Source organism: Oncorhynchus clarkii, chromosome 31, assembly GCF_045791955.1.
Source record: "Oncorhynchus clarkii lewisi isolate Uvic-CL-2024 chromosome 31, UVic_Ocla_1.0, whole genome shotgun sequence".
NCBI lineage: Eukaryota > Metazoa > Chordata > Actinopteri > Salmoniformes > Salmonidae > Oncorhynchus > Oncorhynchus clarkii.
In genome coordinates, this window is record NC_092177.1 from 16687220 (window position 1) to 16713871 (window position 26652).

General features: G+C 43.8%; 1 protein-coding gene across 1 annotated transcript in view; it reads left to right on the top strand.

Annotated features, from left to right (window-relative positions):
• The first annotated feature begins 1109 nt into the window (after positions 1-1109).
• The window catches only part of LOC139390560 (protein phosphatase 3 catalytic subunit alpha-like), a 68913-nt gene continuing 43370 nt past the window's right edge, over positions 1110-26652 (top strand). The window contains exon 1 of the mRNA XM_071137762.1: positions 1110-1264. Coding sequence (XP_070993863.1) covers positions 1216-1264 — 49 coding nt within the window. The 5' untranslated portion in view covers positions 1110-1215. The remainder of the gene's footprint in view (positions 1265-26652) is intronic.

Here is a 26652-nt window from a genome sequence, read left to right on the forward strand (position 1 = left end):
CTTAATCTCGACAACGCAGAGTGTCTGGATGCAGCCCTTGGCCCTGGTATATTGATCAAATACCACAAACCCCTGAGGTGCCTTATTGTTATTATAAACAGGTTACCAACGTAATTCGAGCAGTACAAACACATGTTTTGTCATAGCCATTGTATATGATCTGATAAAAATGATCTGTACTATTCTAATTCCTTTGGTAACCAGTTTAGAATAGTAATAAGGCACCTGGGGGGTTTGTGGTATATGGCCAATATACCACGGCTAATGGCTGAATCCAAGCAGGTGTACGAGGTCATTTATTGTGCTTCAGTTGATGTCTCTACACCCCACTACCATAAACCAGGTTTGAAGTTTTAATAAAGAGGGTGTGCACTACCAGGCAGGCACTACCCCCTGTGCCATAAATGTTCAGACCTCTTGGTATAGAGGACAAGTGTAGTGCACTGTGTGTAGCCTAGGCTACTGAGAAGCTACTGCTATTTATGATGGAACATAACTTTTTCTTATAAAAAATAAACAAAATGTTGTTATATACAAAGGTCTGTTTGCAATGACCTGTACTAGTGTGTATTCTCACACAAAAGGCCACTGCAGAGGACAATATGTATTGTTAGGCCTATATGTTGCGTTCCCTAAACCTGATACCCTTTACAGATAGATGGGTAATGCTTCCACAATAATGAATGTTCTTAACTAAGCTTTGAGGCAGATCCCCCATAGGGCCAGATCACGTATAATAAAATAAATAAACCATTATTATTGTTATGAACACACACGCACACCAGTAATAACAGCATATCAGGGGGCTGGTTGAAATGCGGAAAGGGGGAAGACCCGCATTAGAACCCCCACCGGATGGCGGTATCAGGCCGTCCCTGTATGAATGTGTGCGTGGGAGTTCCTCCTTTCGCCATTCCGGGGTGTCGCCACACCACGGAGAGTACTGAGGGAGTCCTGCGAAGAGACCGCCTAGTCCCCTCCAAGCCTCTTCACACCTCTCCACACCTTCATCCAGCCCCGGCATGCCATAAAGACAGGTATCCGCTCATTATTCCCTCAGAGAACCGCCGCAGACCTCCCCGGCAGCCCTGCTTGAAAGATTACGGAGACACCGAGGGATGCTACTGCAGCAAACGCACCCCGCACCGCGAAAATTCTCGACGTCTGCCCGAGGAACAGAAACATTTGGTTGGCCCTTGACCGAAGCCCCTGAGGATGTCCGACAGCGGTGGGAACATGAACTCCGACGATCGGCCGGTTAAAAGTACGCACAATTATATAATGATGCTTAGGCCTATGCTTTATTGTTTTGGGGCATTGGCTTTGCATTGGCTGCACTAATGTCGATATGTGATTGCATGTGTCCCCATGTTATTTTCCCCCAATAAAACAACAACAACACTTTAGGCTGTTGGATGGTGAGTCACTGATGAAAATGCAACATTGTCGAGTTATTGATGCCAGTGATTGATGATTTACAGAAACTAAAATATGTTTTAGGCTCAGAATCCCGAGAGGATGATGTGACCTGTGCACTGTATGGAAATACCCCCTTATTTTGTATTATGGGGATGTCTCTCGGCGCGCACTGAGTGATATGGTGATGCTGCATGAGCCGCGCCTGGTGGTGGGTACATGTACTGTTCAGTCAGAGTCAGAATACCCGAGCGAGAGAGAGAGAGAGAGAGAGAGAGAGAGAGATTAGCGTCTCTTTCCAATGAAACATTTCTGGCAGTTTGACGATGACAGCTAAAGGAAGACTCAAAGGTAAAATGATCATTGTTTACATTGTGTGTTTTTCTTCATTTAGGGATCAAAGGGATGCATGTAGACTATTAGATGTTAATTAAATTGGTAGGTGTTACAAGTTAATGCATGGAAACGTGGAAGTAACGATGTGAATATAATATGTTTTGGGACTTGCCATAGGCGACCCTGAACACGTTATGTTGAGGTCCACTACGTTGGTCTTATCGGAGTGTTAATAGCCATGACATTGGCTGCTGTGAAAGCTCTATAACTTGGCCTACATTGTCAATATCTAGATGTATTTTTAGACAGCCAAATTTCCCTCACATCGCCAGGCAATTGATTCGTTTGGTTGTTAGGATGCAATTTGCGAGGTAGAAGAGACTCGATAAGGTTCCATATGACTTTAATATGGGAGCTCATAATGTCATCCATCCTGCACCTATGGCTGTGTTCTTATTTTTGTGAGTTTGAAAAGTAATATGGTAATATATGTCGCTTTATTTGCTCCCTCACACCAAATCATGCTTAAAGAAATTATGTGCATCTGCACAAATTGTGTGTTTAAGGACTTACTTCCTTCCCTATCCTATATTTATAAGCGTCCCCAGATTCTTCTTCTGTCTCACTGACAGCCAAATGAGACAAAATGGAGTTTCGGAATGCTTAGTTGCGTATCAGCATATTGTAGCCTATTGCCTTCATCAAGGCAGCATATAATGCTGTTATTGCATCATTGGATTATGGAATATTTAATGTGTTTCTGAACAGCGGCTTTTATGAGTGGGCGGCATCAGACGAGGTGATGGGGGTTCGGCGAGCCTTGATACACCGTTTCCACACAGATTGTCATGTTTATTGGGGTCACAACAACCCTGGCAGTGTGTGCACTTGTGCACAAAGTCACATGCGACCATGCCTTTTTCTTCAACTGGGAGATTGTGGCGGGTTTCTGGTGTGGAAGAAAAAGGGGACGCGGGTTGATAGACACTCGGGGGGGAAAACCCGGGTTTTCCGTGTAGGGTGCGTTTGCGCGCGTGTGTTTCGCTGAGTGTACGTACATGTGCGCCACGCGTGCACACAGATGTGCATGTTAGTGTGCATGCCTGTATGTGTGTGTTTGTGTGTGTGTCTTGGAGCGCAGCTGGGCTATATTGCTCAGCTGCAATAGTGAACTAAACACAGTCTGACTCTGCACACCATACACACATCATCTACCACAATGAGAATATAATGTGTCAGAGAGAGACACGTTAAAGCATCAAAGTGAGAGACAACATTTTATATGAGGAGTGAGCCAAGAGAGGAGGAGAGCATGTGTGTAGAGCAGGCCTATAGAGAAATGAACACAGTATATAGGCACTAGGCCTATGGATGGTACAGGAGCCCAGACAGTTGATTTGTTACATCCAGAGATCGGTGTGTGTAGACTACTGTAGATGGATTAGGAGAGAGTGGGATAGGACAGAGGGATGAGGAAGATTTGGGAGAGAAAGAGAGAGAGAGAGCAGCACACTGAGCACAGCACACAGGCAGGCGAATGGAGGCACTGGACCAAGACTGAGTGTGGACAAGGTGAGGAAAGGAAAGAGAGAATGTGACAAGCACATGAAGGAGGTGAAGTAGATGAGAAGCGAGAGAGAAAGATGGAGAGATTACATGATGTAGGTTGATGGACAGACAGAATTCCACAGGGCTATTGGATCTTCTGATCCTGTTGACTATATCCAATCTAATGGCTCATACTTGCAAATCATTCTCACCTGATTTTATACAATCCAGTGATCGTCAGTCATGGAGAACCATATGATGTGCAGGATTTTATTCCAGCCAATCATTAACACATGATTCAACGAATCAACTATCATCAAAGCCCAAGAGAAGGCATGCCTATTGGCATTTTGAGGAGGCAGGGAAAGGACAGGAGGTTAGGACACAAGGAATCAAGGAGTACATATTCAAAAAGAGCCAGATTGACCAATCCTAACCAACCATTGATAATTACTGTACTTCCTGGTGTCTTTCCATGGCCACACTAGCGCTCTACTCAAGGCCCACTTTCTGAGCAAAGTTGCTACTAACCCAGCCGTTTTATTTCTCTAGTGACTCATGCAATCTCTTGCAAAGGGTACTTCAAGTTGATAGGCTATTACATTAGAGCGTTTTCAGGCTAAGAGATTAAGCTTTTCATAGCTGTATACCATTCAGAGAACAGAAGCAGTCCTCAGAGATTGTTATTAGGTGTTTTATTAGGATCCAATTAGCTGGTGGATTAGCAGCAACTACTCTTCCTGGGGTCCACACACACAACATAAAGCAGAATGTAATACAGAACATTAATAGACAAGAACAGCTTCAGGACAGAACTAAATACATTCAAAGCTAGAATCCTTAGTTGTATAAATTAATGATATATACCCATTGATTCTTGAAGAATATAACTTGTAAATGCCTCATGAGCTTAGTTCAACTGTTGTACCCCATCAGAACCCAACATATAAGCTTGTTTAACTCCAGTGTTTGTAAACAATGTAAATATTAACAAACACAAAATAGCCTCAAAACATGATTATATGATTATAGAATTTTGATACAGTATCATGGATGGTCAGTCCTTTCGTCTGTGAATTTGAGACTGGTTACATTTCTCCAGGCCCATCCCTCAGCTTTTTACCAAAACAAAGGCTGCGTGTCCGTTTTGTTATTGTTTCAATTAAGGATTCTAGCTTTAAAATAAGAAAATATAAATGTAAAAAAAAAGGTCCTGTAATGGAAAATAAAAGTTCTGCAGTCTTACTTGTGTGGCAGGTATCCTAGCGGCACATTGGACCAGTACCTGGAAGGTTGCTGTTTCGATTCCCTGAGCTGACGAGGTGAAAACTCTGTCCATGTGCCCTTGCACAAGGCTCTTAACCCTAATTGTTTCTGGATAAAAATGTCTGCTGTGAATGACTAAAATGATTGGATAAGACCATTATTCAGCACTGTCAGATCAGTGATCTGTAATGAGGTAGGAAGGAAGGAAATAAAGAGAGAAGGAGGAAAGGAAAAAAGGATGGATGAATGGATTTTTTGTTAATGAATACAAGCATGCACACACACACACATGTACAAATAGGTACACACAAACACATCCACACACACAAAAATTCACACCGCTTCTGGCATGGCTCGGGCACTACTTTGAATGTTTTCTTCTGGATTCCCATGCTGTCCTATGTGGTGCCCTGTGGATGTCTGGGTGTGTGGGTGTGTGGGTGTGTGTGTGTGTGGATGTGTTGATGTGTGGGTGTGTGTGTGTGTGGATGTGTTGATGTGTGGGTGTGTGTGTGTGTGGATGTGTTGATGTGTGTGTGTGTGTGGATGTGTTGATGTGCGTGTGTGTGTGTGTGTTGATGTGTGGGTGTGTGGGTGTGTGTGTGTGTGGATGTGTGGATGTGTGGGTGTGTGTGTGTGTGGATGTGTTGATGTGTGGGTGTGTGTGTGTGTGGATGTGTTGATGTGTGTGTGTGTGTGTGTGTGGATGTGTTGATATGTGGGTGTGTGTGTGTGGATGTGTTGATGTGTGGGTGTGTGTGTTGATGTGTGGGTGTGTGTGTGTGTGTGGATGTGTGGATGTGTGGGTGTGTGTGTGTGTGTGTTGATGTGTGGGTGTGTGGGTGTGTGTGTGTGTGGATGTGTGGATGTGTGGGTGTGGATGTGTTGATGTGTGGGTGTGTGTGTGTGGATGTGTTGATGTGTGGGTGTGTGGGTGTGTGGATGTGTGGGTGTGTGGGTGTGTGGATGTGTGTATGTGTGTGTGTGTGTGTGTGTGTTGATGTGTGGTGTGTGGGTGTGTGTGTGTGTGGATGTGTGGATGTGTGGGTGTGTGTGTGTGTGGATGTGTTGGTGTGTGGGTGTGTGTGTGTGGATGTGTTGATGTGTGGGTGTGTGTGTTGATGTGTGGGTGTGTGTGTGTGTGGATGTGTGGATGTGTGGGTGTGTGTGTGTGTGGATGTGTTGATGTGTGGGTGTGTGTGTGTGTGGATGTGTTGATGTGTGGGTGTGTGTGTGTGTGGATGTGTTAATGTGTGGGTGTGTGTGTGTGTGGATGTGTTGATGTGTGTGTGTGTGGATGTGTTGATGTGTGGGTGTGTGGGTGTGTGGATGTGTTAATGTGTGGGTGTGTGTGTGTGTGTGTTGATGTGTGGGTGTGTGGGTGTGTGTGTGTGTGTGTGGATGTGTGGATGTGTGGGTGTGTGTGTGTGTGGATGTGTTGATGTGTGGGTGTGTGTGTGTGTGTGTTGATGTGTGTGTGGGTGTGTGGAACTGTGTGGATGTGTGTGAGTGTGCGCGTGTGTACAGTAAGTATATTTGTGTGTGTTATGGGGGCTTTGTGTGAGCGTACCTTGAAAGTTTTCTCTCAGTCCTGTACTATGGCAGGACAGAGTATTTATAGCCCTTTAGAGAGACAGAGGGAGAGAGAGAGAGAAGGAGACAAGGAGGGAGAGAGTTAGAGATAGAGAGAGAGAAGCAGAGAGAGAAGGAGAGAAGGAGGGAGAGAGGTAGAGGTAGAGAGTGAGAGAGGGATTGTCTAATGAGGACATGTTGTTTGGGGATAGTTTCTGTTAGTGTGTGTCTGTGTATCTGTACACAGATGGCCCTTCATGTGTGAAGCATACATTAATTACACAACTTCAACCCCCCCCCATCATCAGAGATGGTAGAGGCATGAACACAAACACACACACACACACACACACACACACACACACACACACACACACACACACACACACACACACACACACACACACACACACACACACACACACACACACACACACACACACACACACACACACACACACACACGTACACTGTCACAACCCTCCCCATTTTCCATATTCCCCCTTCTTCTGCTCTCTTACCCTTCTCTTTCATTGCCCCATTGTTTCATCACTCTGTTCCTCACTCTTTCATTTATTTATGCAGAGACAGGCTGTAGGAAGAGTGGATCTCCTGAGGTGTGTCATATCATTCTCTGCGAGGTCCTGCAGAGGCCAACATATTCAGACAGAAACAGGTTCCTCACACTAAGACACCACGGGAAAACACAGCGATAGATTCACTAAGTGTTTGAACCAATGGCCAACGCAGAGCTGTCAGGTCTACCTACAGTACAGTAGATGTATTGATAAAAGGCACTTTTGTGTTTTTCAACTGTCTGTAATGTGGGCTATTCTCCTATAATGCTGTTTTTACTCAACTACGCTGTACATTCTCTGTCAATCTTCCCTACTTTTTTATCTATCTCAATCACAGTCTCTTTCACACACCCTCACACACACTCTCCTTTTCTCACTTGCACACTCACACACCCTCACACACACTCACACACCCTCACACCGTAGTAGTTTGGTGGTGGGACTAGGGCAGTACATGGGACAGGACCTTCCTTGCATTGGTGATAGAACAGTGTGGGTTAGTTCCCTGTAGGGCTAACCCTACCGTAGTGGAGCTGGAGCAGTGACCTGACCTGGTTAGCCTTTATCTCAGTGGGCTACGGGCTGTCTCTGCCGGTGTGGAATGCCCTCAATACGTCATTGACACATGACTAGTGGGGGGCTGCAGGGCCTGGAGAAATGGTGTGTGTGTGTGTGTGGTGTGGGGTGGTGTGGTGTGGGGTGGGGTGGGGTGATTCATTAGTTTGATTTAAGATTTAAGGGATGGGGAGGTCAGGAGGTAGTAGAGGAATGTTAGACGGTGATGGATGGAAGGCAGAAAGAAACAGAAAAAAAAGGCAGCGAGAGCGAAATAGAGAGAGAGAAAGATAGAGCGAAAGGCCTACTTGTGAACTAGGCCATTATCTGTGTTAGTACTGGTGGGGCTCCAATGAGGTTCTGTAGATCCTGCAAAACAATACCTTAGTGTGTGTGTGTGTGTGTGTGTGTGTGTGTGTAAGTGCGTGTGCACACAAGTGTGTTTCTGTGATGTGTGAATTTCTGTATCTGTATTTCTTTGGGCATGTGTGTACATGTGTGTGCATGTGTGTGCATGCGTACGGGTATGTGTGTTTCTACCTCTGTGTGTGTGTGTGTGTGTGTGCATGTGTATGTGTTTTTGCCTTTGTGCCTGTGTGTGTGAGTCCTCACGTGCAGCTGGGCGCTCTTGCTGTATCTCTTCTGGTCAGTCATCCCTCTCTCCAGCAGTGCCCTAGGGGCCTTCATTATGTAAGGGAAACACCGCTGCAAAGCACAGGCCGATAACTCAGCCATACCCTGAAATAAAGCCTGCTAGACCGTCTATAACACAGACAGTACATTCAAATGTACATACATGTATGCATGCACACATGCACATTGCAAAAGAAAAGAGGAGGGGAGAGGAGGAGGGGGGATAGGAGACGAGAGGAGATGAGAGCAGAAGAGTGGAGATGAGAGGAGTGGAAAAGAGAAGAAAAGAGACGAGGAGAGCGGATAGGAGAAGAGAGGAGGAGAGAGGAGGGGAGAGGAAAGGAGGGGAGAGGAGGGGAGGTGAGAGGAGAGGAGGGGAGAGGAAAGGAGGTGAGAGGAAAGGAGGAGAGAGGAGAGGAGAGGAAATGAGGGGAGAGGAGAGGAGGAGAGAGGAGGTGAGAGGAGAGGAGGGGAGAGGAAAGGAGGTGAGAGGAGAGGAGAGGAGGGGAGAGGAAAGGAGGTGAGAGGAGAGGAGAGGAGAGGAGGGGAGAGGAAAGGAGGGGAGGTGAGGAGGAGAGAGGAAAGGAGGAGAGAGGAAAGGAGGAGGGGAGGTGAGAGGAGAGGAGAGAGGGGTGGAAAGGAAAGGAGGGGAAGTGAGAGGAGAGGAGGGGAGAGGAAAGGAGGGTAGAGGAGGGGAGGTGAGAGGAGAGACGACGAGAGGAGAGGAGACAAGGGGAGCGGTGTTGTTCCTGTAGATGCTGTGATGTTGTTTATTACCTCAGCCTGGTACTCTGTGGAGAGATGGTTGGAGGTAGACAAATAGATAGAGAGGAGACTAGAGGAGTGGATAGGAAAAGAGAGGAGATGAGATTAGAGGAGGGGAGAGGACAGGACAGGAGAGGAGAAGAGACGAGAGCAGAAGATAGGAGTGGAGAGGAGAAGAGGAGATAAGATTAGAGGAGAGGAGGGAAGTGGAGAGGAGGGGATAGGAGAGGAGTTGAGGGAGAGGAGGGGATAGGAAAAGAGAGGAGATGAGATTAGAGGAGGGGAGAGGGCAGGACAGGACAGGAGAGGAGGGGAGAGGACAGGAGAGGAAAAGAGAGGAGGGGAGAGGACAGGAGAAGAGAGGAGGGAAAAGGACAGGAGAAGAGAGGAGGGAAGAGAACAGGAGAGGAGAAGAGAGGAGAGAAGAGAACAGGAGAGGAGGAGAGAGGAGAGGAGGGGAGAGGACAGGAGAGGAGGGGAGAGGACAGGAGAGGAGAAGAGAGGAGGGAAGAGGACAGGAGAAGAGAAGAGAGGAGGGAAGAGGACAGGAGAGGAGAAGAGAGGAGAGGAGAGGAGAAGAGAGGAGGGGAAGAGGACAGGAGAAGAGAGGAGGGAAGAGGACAGGAGAGGAGAAGAGAGGAAGGGAGAGGAGGAGAGGAGAAGAGAGGAGGGAAGAGGACAGGAGAAGAGAGGAGGGAAGAGGACAGGAGAGGAGAAGAGAGGACAGGAGAGGCGAAGAGAGGAGGGAAGAGGACAGGAGAAGAGAGGAGCGGAGAGGACAGGAGAGGAGAAGAGAGGGGACGAGGGGAGCGGTGTTGTTCCTGTACTGGTACTGTGTGGAGAGATGGTTGGAGGTAGACAGGTAAATAGAGAGGAGACGAGGGGAGTGGATAGGAAAAGAGAGATGAGATTAGAGGAGAGGAGAGGAGGGGAGTGTAGTTGAGAGGAGGGGGAGGAGGGGACAGGAAAAGAGAGGAGAAGAGGAGATGAGATTAGAGGAGAGGAGGAGAGATGAGAGGAGAGGCGGGGGGAGGGTAGATGAGGGGAGATGAAAGAGAGGAGAGGAGGGGAGGGGAAAGAGAGGATATGAGATCAGAAGAGAGGAGAGGAGGGGAGGTGAGAGGAGGGGAGGGGAAAGAGAGGATATGAGATCAGAAGGGAGGAGACGTTGGGAGACGAGAGGAATGAAGAGGAGAAGAAGGGAGCGGATAGGAGAAGAGAGGAGAGGAGAGGAAAGGAGAGGAGAAGAGCTGATTAGAGGAGGGGAGTGGAGGGGATAGGAAAATCGAGGAAAAGAGAGGAGAGGAGATGAGATTAGAGGAGAGGAGTGGAGAGGAGGGAGGAGGGGAGTGGAGGGGAGAGGAGAGAAGAGAAGAGGAGAAGTGAAGAGAAGAGATGAGGAGAGGAGAGGAGAGGAAAGGAGATGAGAAGAGCTGATTAGAGGAGGGGAGTGGAGGGGATAGGAAAAGAGAGGAAAAGAGAGGAGACGAGATGAGTGGAGAGGAGATGAGATTAGAGGAGAGGAGTGGAGAGGAGGGAGGAGGGGAGTGGAGGGGAGAGGAGAGAAGAGAAGAGGAGAAGTGAAGAGAAGAGATGAGGAGAGGAGTGGAGTTGAGAAGAGAGGAGATGAGAGGTGGGGAGAGGAGGCGTGAAGCAGAAAAGAGGGAAGAGGAAAAGGATGGGAAAGAGATGAAGAGAGGAGGTGAGATTAGAGGAGAGGAGATGAGAGGGTAGTTGAGAGGAGGGGGAGGAGGGGACAGGAAAAGAGAGGAGAAGAGAGCAGAATAGAGGGATGGAGAGGAGAAGAGGAGATGAGATTAGAGGAGAGGAGGGGAGATGAGAGGAGAGGCGGGAGGAGAGGAGATGAGGGGAGAAGTGGGGAGAGGAAAGAGAGGAGAGGAGAGGAGGGGAGATGAGAGGCGGGAGGAGAGGAGATGAGGGGAGAAGTGGGGAACGGAGAGGAGAAGAAAGGAGATGAGAAGAGCTGATTAGAGGGGAGTGGAGGGGATAGGAAAAGCGGGGAAAAGAGAGGAGACGAGATGAGTGGAGAAGAGAGAAGATGAGATTAGAGGAGAGGAGGGGAGTGGAGTGGAGTGGAGAGGAGGGAGGAGGGGAGGGGAGGGAGGGAGGGGAGAGGAGAGGAGGGGAGTGGAGAAGAGATGAGAGGTGGGGAGAGCAGGCGTGAAGCAGAAAAGAGGGGAAAGGAAAAGGATGGAAAAGAGACGAGAGGAGTGGAGAGGAGAAGAGAGGAGGGTAGATTAGGGGAGATGAGATGAGAGGGGTGGAGAGGAGGGGAGGAGGGGAGAGGAGGGTATTGTTCCTGTAGCTGCTGTGATGTTGTTTATTACCTCAGCCTGGTACTGTGTGGAGAGATGGTTGGAGGTAGACAGGTAGATAGAGAGGAGACGAGGGGAGTGGATAGGAAAAGAGAGATGAGATTAGAGGAGGATGGGAGAGGAGAGGAGGGGAGACGAGAGGAGAAGAGAGGAGGGGAGAGGAGTGAAGAGTAGGGGAGGGGGTAGGAGAGGAGGGGAGGGGAGAGGAGAGGAGGGGAGGGCATAGGAGGGGAGTGGAAAAGAGAGGAGGAGATGAGATTAGAGGAGCGTAGAGGAGAAGAGAGGAGAGGAGAGGAAAGGAGGGGAGAGGCAAAGAGGGGAGAGGAGAAGAGGGGAGAGGAGAGGAGACAAGGGGATGGGATAGGATAGGAGGGGAGAGGAAAAGAGAGGAGACGAGATTAGAGGAGAGGAGAGGAGAAAAGAGGAGGGGAGAGGAGAGGAAATGAGAGGAGGAGACAAGATTAGAGGGGAGGAGGGGAGAGGCAAAATGGGTAGAGGAGAGGAGGGGAGAGGAGGGGAGTTGAGATGAGAGAAGGGGAGAGGAGAGAAGAGACGAGATGAGTAGAAGAGGGGATGGGATAGGATTGGAGGGGAGATGAGATGAGAGAAGTAGAGAGGAGGGGAGAGGAGAGAGTGTTCCTGTATGTGCTGTGATGTTGTTTATTACCTCAGCCTGTTACTGTGTGAAGGGATGGGTGGAGGTAGACAGATAGATAGATAGATTAGATAGATAGATAGATAGATAGACGTTAACATTTTATTCTCTGGAAAACACCATTCTTAACAGTACACCTGATAGCGGTTCCATATGTTAAACATTAAGAAAGAGAGGATGCAACAACTAGTATGGGTTTCTAATATGACTAGGATTTTGCCTTTGGCTTCTCGACAACAACAAAAAGTTGATATTTGTATTTATTATGATCCCCAATTCTCTTCCTGGAGTCCAGCAAAATTAAGGCAGTTATACAATTTTTTAAAATGTACAATACATTCACAACAGATTTCACAACACACTAAGTGTGTGCCCTCAGGCCCCTACTCTACTACCACATACTGTATCTACAACACAAAATCTATGTGTACATGTGTATAGTGCGTATGTTATCGTGTGTGTGTGTGTGTGTGTATGCATGTGTCTGTGCCTATGTTTGTGTTGCTTTACAGTCCCTGCTGTTCCATAAGGTGTATTTTGATCTGTTTTTTTAATCAAATTTGACTGTTTGCATCAGTTACTTGATGTGGAATAGAGTTCCATTTAGTCATGGCTCTATGTAGTACTGTGTACCTCCCATAGTCTGTTCTGGACTTGGGGACCGTGAAGAGACCTCTAGTGGCATGTGTTGTGGGGTATACATGGGTTTCCGGGCTGTGTGCCAGTACGTCAAACAGAAAGCTCGGTGCATTCAACAACGAGACTTATATTTCCCTCACTAACTTTAAACATCTGCTATCGGAGCAGCTAACCGATCGCTGCAGCTGTACACAGCCCATCTGTAAATAGCCCACCCATTCTACCTACCTCATCCCCATATTGTTTTTATTTACTTTCTGCTCTTTTGCACACCAGTATTTCTACTTGCACATCATCATCTGCTCATCTATCACTCCAGTGTTAATCTGCTAAATTGTAATTACTTCACTACTATGGCCTATTTATTGCCTACATCCTCACGCCATTTGCACACACTGTATATAGGCTTTCTTTTTTTCTATTGTATTATCGACTGTACACTTGTTTATTCCATGTATAACTCTGTATTGTTATATGTGTCGAACTGCTTTGCTTTATCTTGGCCAGGTCGCAGTTGCAAATGAGAACTTGTTCTCAACTAGCCTACCTGGTTAAATAAAGGTGTTCTCAACTAGCCTACCTGGTTAAATAAAGGTGTTCTCAACTAGCCTACCTGGTTAAATAAAGGTGTTCTCAACTAGCCTACCTGGTTAAATAAAGGTGTTCTCAACTAGCCTACCTGGTTAAATAAAGGTGTTCTCAACTAGCCTACCTGGTTAAATAAAGGTGTTCTCAACTAGCCTACCTGGTTAAATAAAGGTGTTCTCAACTAGTCTACCTGGTTAAATAAAGGTGTTCTCAACTAGCCTACCTGGTTAAATAAAGGTGTTCTCAACTAGCCTACCTGGTTAAATAAAGGTGTTCTCAACTAGCCTACCTGGTTAAATAAAGGTGTTCTCAACTAGTCTACCTGGTTAAATAAAGGTGTTCTCAACTAGCCTACCTGGTTAAATAAAGGTGTTCTCAACTAGCCTACCTGGTTAAATAAAGGTGTTCTCAACTAGTCTACCTGGTTAAATAAAGGTGTTCTCAACTAGCCTACCTGGTTAAATAAAGGTGTTCTCAACTAGTCTACCTGGTTAAATAAAGGTGTTCTCAACTAGCCTACCTGGTTAAATAAAGGTGTTCTCAACTAGCCTACCTGGTTAAATAAAGGTGTTCTCAACTAGTCTACCTGGTTAAATAAAGGTGTTCTCAACTAGCCTACCTGGTTAAATAAAGGTGTTCTCAACTAGCCTACCTGGTTAAATAAAGGCGTTCTCAACTAGCCTACCTGGTTAAATAAAGGTGTTCTCAACTAGCCTACCTGGTTAAATAAAGGTGTTCTCAACTAGCCTACCTGGTAAATAAAGGTGTTCTCAACTAGCCTACCTGGTTAAATAAAGGTGTTCTCAACTAGCCTACCTGGTTAAATAAAGGTGTTCTCAACTAGCCTACCTGGTAAATAAAGGTGTTCTCAACTAGCCTACCTGGTAAATAAAGGTGTTCTCAACTAGCCTACCTGGTTAAATAAAGGTGTTCTCAACTAGCCTACCTGGTCAAATAAAGGTGTTCTCAACTAGCCTACCTGGTCAAATAAAGGTGTTCTCAACTAGCCTACCTGGTAAATAAAGGTGTTCTCAACTAGCCTACCTGGTTAAATAAAGGTGTTCTCAACTAGCCTACCTGGTTAAATAAAGGTGTTCTCAACTAGCCTACCTGGTTAAATAAAGGTGTTCTCAACTAGCCTACCTGGTAAATAAAGGTGTTCTCAACTAGCCTACCTGGTTAAATAAAGGTGTTCTCAACTAGCCTACCTGGTTAAATAAAGGTGTTCTCAACTAGCCTACCTGGTAAATAAAGGTGTTCTCAACTAGCCTACCTGGTTAAATAAAGGTGTTCTCAACTAGCCTACCTGGTTAAATAAAGGTGTTCTCAACTAGCCTACCTGGTAAATAAAGGTGTTCTCAACTAGCCTACCTGGTTAAATAAAGGTGTTCTCAACTAGCCTACCTGGTAAATAAAGGTGTTCTCAACTAGCCTACCTGGTAAATAAAGGTGTTCTCAACTAGCCTACCTGGTCAAATAAAGGTGTTCTCAACTAGCCTACCTGGTCAAATAAAGGTGTTCTCAACTAGCCTACCTGGTAAATAAAGGTGTTCTCAACTAGCCTACCTGGTTAAATAAAGGTGTTCTCAACTAGCCTACCTGGTTAAATAAAGGTGTTCTCAACTAGCCTACCTGGTTAAATAAAGGTGTTCTCAACTAGCCTACCTGGTAAATAAAGGTGTTCTCAACTAGCCTACCTGGTTAAATAAAGGTGTTCTCAACTAGCCTACCTGGTTAAATAAAGGTGTTCTCAACTAGCCTACCTGGTAAATAAAGGTGTTCTCAACTAGCCTACCTGGTTAAATAAAGGTGTTCTCAACTAGCCTACCTGGTTAAATAAAGGTGTTCTCAACTAGCCTACCTGGTCAAATAAAGGTGTTCTCAACTAGCCTACCTGGTAAATAAAGGTGTTCTCAACTAGCCTACCTGGTTAAATAAAGGTGTTCTCAACTAGTCTACCTGGTTAAATAAAGGTGTTCTCAACTAGCCTACCTGGTTAAATAAAGGTGTTCTCAACTAGCCTACCTGGTTAAATAAAGGTGTTCTCAACTAGCCTACCTGGTTAAATAAAGGTGTTCTCAACTAGCCTACCTGGTTAAATAAAGGTGTTCTCAACTAGCCTACCTGGTTAAATAAAGGTGTTCTCAACTAGCCTACCTGGTCAAATAAAGGTGTTCTCAACTAGCCTACCTGGTAAATAAAGGTGTTCTCAACTAGCCTACCTGGTTAAATAAAGGTGTTCTCAACTAGCCTACCTGGTTAAATAAAGGTGTTCTCAACTAGCCTACCTGGTTAAATAAAGGTGTTCTCAACTAGCCTACCTGGTAAATAAAGGTGTTCTCAACTAGCCTACCTGGTTAAATAAAGGTGTTCTCAACTAGCCTACCTGGTTAAATAAAGGTGTTCTCAACTAGCCTACCTGGTTAAATTAAGGTGTTCTCAACTAGCCTACCTGGTTAAATAAAGGTGTTCTCAACTAGCCTACCTGGTCAAATAAAGCTTGTTCTCAACTAGCCTACCTGGTAAATAAAGGTGTTCTCAACTAGCCTACCTGGTTAAATAAAGGTGTTCTCAACTAGCCTACCTGGTTAAATAAAGGTGTTCTCAACTAGCCTACCTGGTTAAATAAAGGTGTTCTCAACTAGCCTACCTGGTAAATAAAGGTGTTCTCAACTAGCCTACCTGGTTAAATAAAGGTGTTCTCAACTAGCCTACCTGGTAAATAAAGGTGTTCTCAACTAGCCTACCTGGTTAAATAAAGGTGTTCTCAACTAGCCTACCTGGTTAAATAAAGGTGTTCTCAACTAGCCTACCTGGTTAAATAAAGGTGTTCTCAACTAGCCTACCTGGTTAAATAAAGGTGTTCTCAACTAGCCTACCTGGTTAAATAAAGGTGTTCTCAACTAGCCTACCTGGTTAAATAAAGGTGTTCTCAACTAGTCTACCTGGTTAAATAAAGGTGTTCTCAACTAGCCTACCTGGTTAAATAAAGGTGTTCTCAACTAGTCTACCTGGTTAAATAAAGGTGTTCTCAACTAGCCTACCTGGTTAAATAAAGGTGTTCTCAACTAGCCTACCTGGTTAAATAAAGGTGTTCTCAACTAGCCTACCTGGTTAAATAAAGGTGTTCTCAACTAGTCTACCTGGTTAAATAAAGGTGTTCTCAACTAGCCTACCTGGTTAAATAAAGGTGTTCTCAACTAGCCTACCTGGTTAAATAAAGGTGTTCTCAACTAGCCTACCTGGTTAAATAAAGGTGTTCTCAACTAGCCTACCTGGTTAAATAAAGGTGTTCTCAACTAGCCTACCTGGTTAAATAAAGGTGTTCTCAACTAGCCTACCTGGTTAAATAAAGGTGTTCTCAACTAGCCTACCTGGTTAAATAAAGGTGTTCTCAACTAGCCTACCTGGTTAAATAAAGGTGTTCTCAACTAGCCTACCTGGTTAAATAAAGGTGTTCTCAACTAGCCTACCTGGTTAAATAAAGGTGTTCTCAACTAGCCTACCTGGTTAAATAAAGGTGTTCTCAACTAGCCTACCTGGTTAAATAAAGGTGTTCTCAACTAGCCTACCTGGTTAAATAAAGGTGTTCTCAACTAGCCTACCTGGTTAAATAAAGGTGAAATAAAATAAATAAATCAAAAATGTCACAAATACAAGTAGCGATGAAGTCGATCTCTCCTCCACTTTGAGCCAGGAGAGACTGACATCCATAATATTAATGTTTGCTTGTGTACATCCAAGGGCCAGCCGTGCTGCCCTGTTCTGTGCAGACTTTAGTTTTCCTAAGTCCCTCTTTTTGCCACCTGACCACATGACTGAACTGTAGTCCAGATGCTACAAAACGAGGGCCTGTAGGAGGATTTTAGTTACTGATGTATCAATATGTTTTGACCACGACAGTTTACAATCCAGGGTTACTCCAAGCAGTTTAGTCACCTCAACTTGCTCAATATCCACATTATTCATTACAAGATTTATTTGAGGTTTTAGTGAATGATTTGTCCCAAATACTATGATTTTAGTTTTAGAAATATTTAGGACTAACTGATTCCTTGGCACCCACTCTGAAACTAAGTGCAGCTCTTTGCTAAGTGTTGCATTCATTTCAGTCTCTGTAGTAACTGACGTGAATAGTGTTGAGTCATCCACATACAAAGTGTTGCATTCATTTTTAGTCTCTGTAGTAACTGACGTGAATAGTGTTGAGTCATCCACATACAAAGTGTTGCATTCATTTCAGTCGCTGTAGTAACTGACGTGAATAGTGTTGAGTCATCCACATACAAAGTGTTGCATTCATTTCAGTCTCTGTAGTAACTGACGTGAATAGTGTTGAGTCTTCCACATACAAAGTGTTGCATTCATTTCAGTCTCTGTAGTAACTGACGTGAATAGTGTTGAGTCTTCCACATACAAAGTGTTGCATTCATTTCAGTCTCTGTAGTAACTGACGTGAATAGTGTTGAGTCATCCACATACAAAGTGTTGCATTCATTTCAGTCTCTGTAGTAACTGACATGAATAGTGTTGAGTCTTCCACATACAAAGTGTTGCATTCATTTCAGTCTCTGTAGTAACTGACGTGAATAGTGTTGAGTCTTCCACATACAAAGTGTTGCATTCATTTCAGTCTCTGTAGTAACTGACGTGAATAGTGTTGAGTCATCCACATACAAAGCCAGTGGCATGTCATTAGTAAAGATTGAAAAAAGTACGTTTTAACAGTAATGTTCTTAATGTGTGCATGCTTATTAGTAACTGGAATAAGCAATTTCATAAATGTGTCAAGTGCAGCGTCTGGTTGCTCTTCATTACACACCACGGACCAACAAATATTATTTTCATAAACAACATAGGAATCTCTACAAAACTTATTGTATGACCTCTTATACACCATAATAGGCCCAGACTTTGGAACTTTGTTTTTCCTAGATATGGCTACTATATTGTGATCACTACATCCTATTTAAGTCCTGTGCTGTTTGTAACTACCCTGGTAGGTTGACTGATAACCTGAACCAGATTGCAGACACTGGTTACAGTTTGAAGCTTACTCTTAAGTGAGCAGCCTGATGAAAGCCAGTCAATATTTAAATCACCCAGAAAATATACTTATCTGTTGATATCACATACATTGTCAAATTTTTCATACATATTATCCAGATACTGACTGTTAGCACTTGGTGGTCTATAGCAGCTTCCCACCAGAATGGGCTTTAGGTGAGGCAGATGACCTGTAGCCATATTACTTCAACAGTATTTAACATGAGATCCTCTCTAAGCTTTACAGGAATGTGGTTTTGAATAAAAACAGCCACACCTCCATCTTTGACATTTCTGTATTTTCGGTAGATGTTATAAGCATGTATTGCTACCACTGTATCAGAGGTATTATCTAAGTGAGTTTCAGAGATTGTCAGAATATGAATGTCATCTGTTACTAGTAAATTATTGTTTTCATAAACCTTGTTTCTTAAGCTACATATGTTAACGTGGGCTATTTTGAGCACTTTTTTCTGGAATGCTTGATTGCACACAGTGGTCTTCCTACTAGGCCACACTGCCTCAGTGCTAACAGTATCACTCTGGTTCATAGGCACATGATTACTGCATACAATAGCTGTGGGATCAGCTGAGGCATTCAGGGTAGTAAGAGAGACATGAATTAGGTTACTTACATTGTGTCTGCCAGCACCCCTGGTATAATGTATATTTGCTGAAGCATTATGACAACTCAGAGACACAACGGTAGGGATTGTCTGAGCTGGGCTTGGGTCATTGATAAGTCATTGTCTCAACACAGCCTTATAATGCCGTGAAAGGGTCCAGGAACCCAAATGATTTGGGCGGATCCCATCCTCCTTATAAAACAAGCTTTGTTTCCAGAAGGTATCAAAATTGTCAATAAATGTTACACCCACAGAGCTGTAATAGTCCCGTAGCCAGTTATGGAGGACTATAAGGCTGCTGTACACCAATAGAACAGGAGATACATGACATAGCAGGGTCCCATTGTAAATGGAAATAAATTATATAATTACCCCTATCTATACATAAATAAATAAAATAATTTAAAATACTTCAAAAGAAGCCATGATTTAGCCACTGAGAAATCAAGGATCATTAGCTTTTAAAAAATTATATATAACTTGATTGTCACAAGCGTGTAAGCCTATATCGGTCGTTCTGCCCCAGAACAAGGCAGTTAACCCACTTTTCCTAGGCCGTCATTGAAAATAAGAATTGGTTCTTAACTGACCTGCCTTGGTAAATAAAGGTCAAATAAAGAAATACATTTGGGAAACCCGTAATTTGGGCAGTTGCGGCTGTCAGTGAAAAGCATCTAAAATATGTGTGAAGATAACGTCTTGAGTATAATTTAAAATGTCGAGACAAGAAGAAGGGAAGGGGTATGTGGTGAAGATATAGGCAAGTCTCTCAAGAATGGCTCATCTGTCTCATGCCTCATACGCGGAATTGGAGGATTTTAAAATATTTTTTACATCCATTGCGAATGATAATATATTAAAATTACAGTTCCTCACAGTAAGAAAAATCTTTCCAACAATCCCCCCCTCGATTATCACCAATCCTCATTGTGAAAGAGCAATAGTTATAGGCCTACTACTGCATTGGCCTATAGGCTATGGGTTCCATGCACTCATATCTTTAGCCTCCAATGGATCATGGTGTATCTACGTGTCCATAAGGCAGAGGCTGGTGATCTCACATTAGTGGACTTTTGACTTTTACATTTTTATCATGTTAAGTCAGATTTTATAATCAACCACGTTACAATGATTTTGAGTAACAAGAATGTTGTTATTGAAACTGAAACTGTTCCACAAAAATGTGCATATGAAAATCCTATCTGGCCGGTAGAAATGGCAGAGGAAATGTTTTCCCCAAACTTGAAACTCACACAAATTCTTTACAAAATAATTGCCTCGACATTACCATGGTCGGATTTTTTCTATAGGCCACTTTGAAACAAGGTAAGACATGCCTGATAATATGAAATAAATCATTCAAGTATCAAAATGCATGCTGCCTTTAGCTCACATTATGGTGGTTGACGCGCTGATAGCCTGTTAGCTGCACGTGAATGGGTGGAACGCTTCAATTACCAGTTGAGAAATAAAAATAGCTATTTTTAATCGTGCATCAAAACTGTTTTTAACACGTGATTTAATTTAGAATTGTTGCGTAAATTACGGGCCTATTAAAGCACATGTTTATTCCAGCAGCAACCAGCTGAGGATCTTTAGGAGAAATCCAGCTCAAAATCAAATGTGATTTGTCACATGTACGTGTTTATTAGATGATATTGTGGGTGTAGCAAAATTCTGTGTTTTTAGCTCTTAACAGTGCAGTAATATCTAACAGTAATATCTATACATTTCACAACAAGACACACAAATCTAAAGTAAGGAATGGAATATATAAATATTTGGGCGATGTAACGATCGTTGTCCTCCTCAGATGAGGAATAGGAAGGATCGGACCAAAACGCAGCGTGGTAAGTGTCCATGTTCATTTTAATAAATAAACTGAACACTGCAATAACCAAAAAACAACAAAGAGAGAGAGAGTGAACGAAACGAAACAGTTCTGTAAAGTGAAGACACACAAAACAGAAAACAACTACCCACAAACACTAGGTGGGAACAGGCTACCTAAGTATGGTTCTCAATCAGAGACAACGATTGACAGCTGCCTGTGATTGGGAACCATACCAGGCCAAACACATAGAACTATAACACACAGAACAAACATAGAATGCCCACCCCAACTCACGCCCTGACCAAACTAAAATAGAGACATAAAAAAGGAACTAAGGTCAAGACGTGACAGGCGAGCAATGTCAGATACAGTAGAATAGGATAAAATACAGTATAAACACCACAAATGATAGTCCCACTAAGCTCAAACCAAACCGTATCTTTGCAGAATGCTGTGGTAGCCATGCTGGTTAAGTGTGCCTTGAATTCTAAATAATTCACAGACAGTGTCACCAGCAAAGCACCCCCACACCATAACACCTCCTCCTCCATGCTTCATGGTGGGAAATACACATTCGTTCACCCACACCCCGGAACCAAAAATATCCAGTTTGGACTCCAGATCAAAGGACACATTTCCATTGGTCTAATGTCTATTGCTCGTGTTTCTTTGCCCAAGCAAGTCTCTTCTTCTTATTGGTGTCCTGTAGTAGTGGTTTCTTTGCAGAAATTCGACCATGAAGGCCTGTTTCACACAGTCTCCTCTGAACAGTTGATGTTGAGATGTGTCTGTTACTTGAATTCTGTGAAGCATTTATTTGGGCTGCAATTTCTGAGGCTGGTAACTCTAATGAACATATCCTCTGCAGCAGAGGTAACTCTGGGTCTTCCATTCCTGTGGCGGTCCTCATGAGAGACAGTTTCATCATAGCGTTTGATGGTTTTTGCGACTGCACTTGAAGAAACTTTCAAAGTCTTTAAAATGTTCCGCATTGACTGACCTTCATGTCTTAAAGTAATGATGGACTGTCGTTTCTCTTTGCTTATTTGAGCTGTTCTTGCTATAATATGGACTTGGTATTTTACCAAATAGGGCTATTTTCTGTATACCCTACATATCTTGTCACAACACAAATTATTGTCTCAAACGCATTAAGAAGGAAAGAAATTCCACAAATTAACTTTTAAGAAGGCAATCCTTTTAATTGAAATGCATTCCAAGTGACTACCTCATGAAGCTGGTTGAGAGAATGCCAAGAGTGTGCAAAGCTGTCATCAAGGAAAAGGGTGGCTATTTGAAGAATCTCAAATCTCAAATATATTTTGATTTGTTTAACACTTTTTTGGTTACTACATGATTTCATGTGTTATTTCATAGTATTGATGTCTTCACTATTGTTCTACAACGTAGAAAATAGTAAAAAATAAAGAAAAACCTTGAATGAGTAGGTGTTCTAAAAAATTTGACCAGTAGTTTACATATGAGATGAGTAATGCAAAATATGTAAACATTATTAAAGTGACTAGTGTTACATTATTAAAGTGGCCAGTTATTCCAGGTCTATGTTTATAGTGTGCTAGTGATGATTATTTAACAATATTTAACAATCTGATGGCCTTGAGAATAGACGCTGTTTTTCAGGCTCAGTCCCAGCTTTGATGCACCTGTACTGACCTCGCCTTCTGGATGATAGCGGGGTGAACAGGCAGTGGCTCGGGTGGTTGTTGTCCTTGATGATTTTTTTGGCCTTCCACTGACATTGGATGCTGTAGGTGTCCTGAAGGGCAGGTAGTTTGCCCCCGGTGATGCGTTGGGAAAATCGCACCACCCTCTGGAGAGCCTTGCAGTTGCAGGCGATGCAGATGCTGTACCAGGTGGTGATAAAGCCCGACAGGATGCTCTCAATTGTGCATCTGTAAAGGTTTGTGAGGGTTTTAGGTGCCAAGACAAATTTCTTCAGCCTCCTGAGATTGAAGAGGCACTGTTGCGCCTTCTTCACCACACTGTCTGTGTGGGTGGACCATTTCAGTTTGTCAGGGATGTATAGGCTGAGGAACAGGAAGCTTTCCACCTTCTCCACTGCGGTCCCATTGATGTGGATTGGGGGATGCTCCCTTTTCTGTTTCCTGAAATCCACAATCTGCTCCTTTGCTTTGTTGACATTGGGTGAGATGTTATTTTCCTGGCACCAGGAAAATAGGGTGTCAGGTAAAGTAGAGGTGATATGATCCTTGACTAGTCTCTCAAAGCACTTCACAATGACAGAAGTGAGTAGGCAGGTGTGAGTGCATCTGCATGGAAGCGAAGACTTTTGGAGGATGGCCTGGTGTCAAGAAGGGCAGCAAATAAATCACTTCTCTCCAGGAAAAACATCAGGGATAGACTGATAGTAATTTAGTTCAGTTACCTTTGCTTTCTTGTGGACAGGAACAATAGTGGACATTTTGAAGCATGTTGGGACAGTAGAGTTGTGGCCAAAGTTTTTGAGAATGACACAAATATTAATTAATTAATATTGATGCCAATTTGCATATACTTCACAATGTTATGAAGAGTGATCAGATGAATTGCAATGAATTGCAAAGTCCCTCTTTGCCATGCAAATGAACTGAATCCCCCAAAAACATTTCCACTGCATTTCAGCCCTGCCACAAAAGGACCAGTTGACATCATGTCAGTGATTCTCTCGTTAACACAGGTGTGAGTGTTGATGAGGACAAGGCTGGAGATCACTCGTTCATGCCGATTGAGTTGAATAACAGACTGGAAGCTTCAAAAGGAAGGTGGTGCTTGGAATCATTGTTCTTGCTCTGTCAACCATTATTACCTGCAAGGAAACACATGCCGTCATCATTGCTTGGCACAAAAAGAGCTTCACAGGCAAGGATATTGCTGCCAGTAAGATTGCACCTAAATCAACCATTTATCGGATCATCAAGAACTTCAAGGAGAGCGGTTCAATTGTTGTGAAGAAGGCTTCAGGGCGCCTGAAAGTTCAGCAAGTGCCAGGACCTTCTCCTAAAGTTGATTCAGCTGTGGGATCGGGGCACCACCAGTACAGAGCTTGCTCAGGAATGGCAGCAGGCAGGTGTGAGTGCATCTGCATGGAAGCGAAGACTTTTGGAGGATGGCCTGGTGTCAAGAAGGGCAGCAAATAAACCACTTCTCTCCAGGAAAAACATCAGGGATAGACACACCTGGTTTGCATTCCCTCATTACTCGTCTTGTATATAACCTTCTGTTTCCCCCCATGTCTGTGTGTGGAATTGTTATATGTAAATGTATGTGTACTCCAGGCTGGTTTGCGCCGGGTTATTGTAACCCGTGTGGGTTTAGTTTTCTGAGTCCCGTGTTTTGTTCGCCTCAATAAAGGGCTCCGTTTGCTCCCCATTTCTGCTCTCCTGTGCCTGACTTCCCTGCAGCCAGTTACACACTCCTTTACAGAAATGCTTGTAATTATACTTCAGTATTCCATAGTAACATCTGACAAAAAATATCTAAAGACACTGAAGCAACAAACTTTGTGGAAATTAGTATTTGTGTCATTCTCAAAACTTTTGGCCACGACTTTAGACTGGAATAGGGAGAGATTGAATATGTCCGTAAACACTCTAGCCAGCTGGTCTGCACATGCTCTGAAGACGCGGCTATGGATGCCGTCTGGGCTGGCAGCCTTGCGAGGGTTAACACACTTAAATCGTCGGTGGCATTGTGTTATCCTCAAAGGTGTTAAGCTTGTCCGGAAGCAAGACGTCGGTGTCTGCGACGTGGCTGGTTTTCCCTTTGTAGTCCGTGATTGTCTGTAGACCCTGCTCATGTCTGAGCCGTTGAATTGCAACTCCACTTTGTCTCTATTCTGATGGTTTGCCTGTTTGATTGCCTTATGGAGGGAATGACTACACTGTTTGTATTCAACCATATTTCCAATCACCTTGCCATGGTTTAATGCAATGGTTTGCGCTTTCAGTTTTGAGCAAATGCTGCCATCTATCTACGGTTTCTGGTTAGGGTAGGTTTTATTAGTCACAATGGATACAACATCTCCATCACCTGATAAACTCAGTCACCGTATCTTGGAATTCGTCTATATTATTCTCGGAACCCCCCCCCCCCCCGGAACATATCCTAGTCCGCGTGATCAAAACAATCTTGAAGCGTAGATTCCGATTGGTCAGACCAGTGTTGAATAGTCCTTAGCACGGGTACTTCCTGTTTGAGTTTCTGCCTATAGGAAGGGAGGAGCAAAATGGTGTCATGATCAGATTTGCTGAAAGGAGGGCAGGGGAGGGCCTTGTAGGCATCCCGGAGTTGGAGTAATAATGGTCGAGTGTTTTAGCAGCGCGCGTACTACAGTCAATGTTTTGATAGAACTTCGGCAGCCTTTTCCTCAAAATTGCTTTGTTAAAGTCCTCAGCTACAATAAATACGGCCTCAGGTTATGTGGTTTCCAGTTTGCATAAAGTCCAGTGAAGTTCTTTGAGGGCCATCGTGGTATCGGCTTGAGGGGGGGTATACACGGCTGTGACTATAACCGAAGAGAATTCTCTTGGGAGATAATACGGTCGGCATTTGATTGTGAGTTATTCTAGGTCGGGTGAACAAAAGGACTTGAGTTCCTGTATGTTCTCACAGTCACACCATGAGTCGTTAATCATGAAACATACACCCCCGCCCTTCTTCTTCCCGGAGAGATATTTGTTACTGTCTGTGCGATGAACTGAGAACCCAACTGGCTGGACAGACTCAGACAGTATATCATGAGAGAGCCATGTTTCTGTGAAACAGAGTATGTTACAATCCCTGATGTCTCTCTGGAAAGAATTCCTCGCCCTGAGCTTGTCAACTTTATTATCCAGAGACTGAACATAAGCGAGTAATATATGCTGACGCGGTGGGAGATGTGCGCACCTCCTAAATCGAACTAGAAGACCACTCTGAGTACCTCTCCTCCACCGGCGGGGTTTTGGATCGGCCTCTGGAGTCAGTCCAATTGCCCTGGGGGGTGCGAACAACGGATCCGATTCGGGAAAGTCGTATTCCTGGTCGTAATGCTGGTAGTGCTGGTGAGTTACCGCCACTGATATCCAATAGTTCTTCCCGGCAAAACAAATCTGGGCTAATAATGTAAGAAATAACACTTAAAAAAACGAATACTGCAAAGTTTCCTAAGAGCTAGAGGCACAGCAGCTCTCTCTGTCGGAGCAATTTTTGTCAATAATCTTGTCACGTGGCTAGGGTGGGTTATCTAGGTGTTTATCGTTGTCTCTGGTTGGGGATCATATTTAGGCAGCCATTTCCCCATTGTGCTTTTTGGGATCTTGACTATATATAGTTGCCTGTGAGCACTATAGCAGCTTCACGTTTTGTTTTGCATTTATTGTTTTCTTTGAGTTTCACTTCAAAATAAAGAGGATTGAACCATATCACACTGCATCTTGGTCCACTCATTATAACGATCGTGACAAATCTCCGTATGTGATATTTGTGTTGGATAAATAAGATACATGATGACGAACAAAAATACACACGCGCCAATTTAATTCCACAAAATTATGCAAATGAACCTAAAGACCATATTTCCATCAATTAATAAAAATCATTATTTTGCAATGGCATTTTTGTTCTCCTGGTCATTTTGACCGGCAACAGTTTTATTTATCGGCTTTTCATTTTTTTTGCAGTCAAATTTGGCTGTTGCCGGCTAGCAGTAACCCTGGTAGGTAGATAGGTAGGTAGGTACGTAGGTATGCAGTGCACAAAGTAGTGCACTGGGCCTTTACTAGTATTAGTGGACCGATATAGCCGTCTGTAGCCCCCAAAATAAATAAATCCCCGAACATCTTCCTGCGGCTATGCAAACAGGATGCATGTTTTGGAGAAATGGTATTCTGTACAGGCTTCCTTTTTTCTTTATGTCATTTAGGTTTGTATTGTTGAGTAGCTACAATGTTGTTGATCCATCCACAGTTGTCTCCTATCACACCCATTAAACTGTAAATATTTTAAAGTCACCATTGGCCTCATGGTGAAATCCCTGAGTGGTTTCCTTCCTTTCCAGCAACTAAGTTAGGAAGGACGCCTGTATCTTTGCAGTGAAATGTAATTAATAACTTCACCATGCTCAAATGGATATTCAATGTATACTTTTTATTTTTACCCATCTACCAATAGGTGCCCTTCTTTGTGAGGCATTGTAGACATCCCTGGTCTTTGTGGTTGAATCTGTCTTTGAAATTCACTGCTTGACATAGGGATCTTG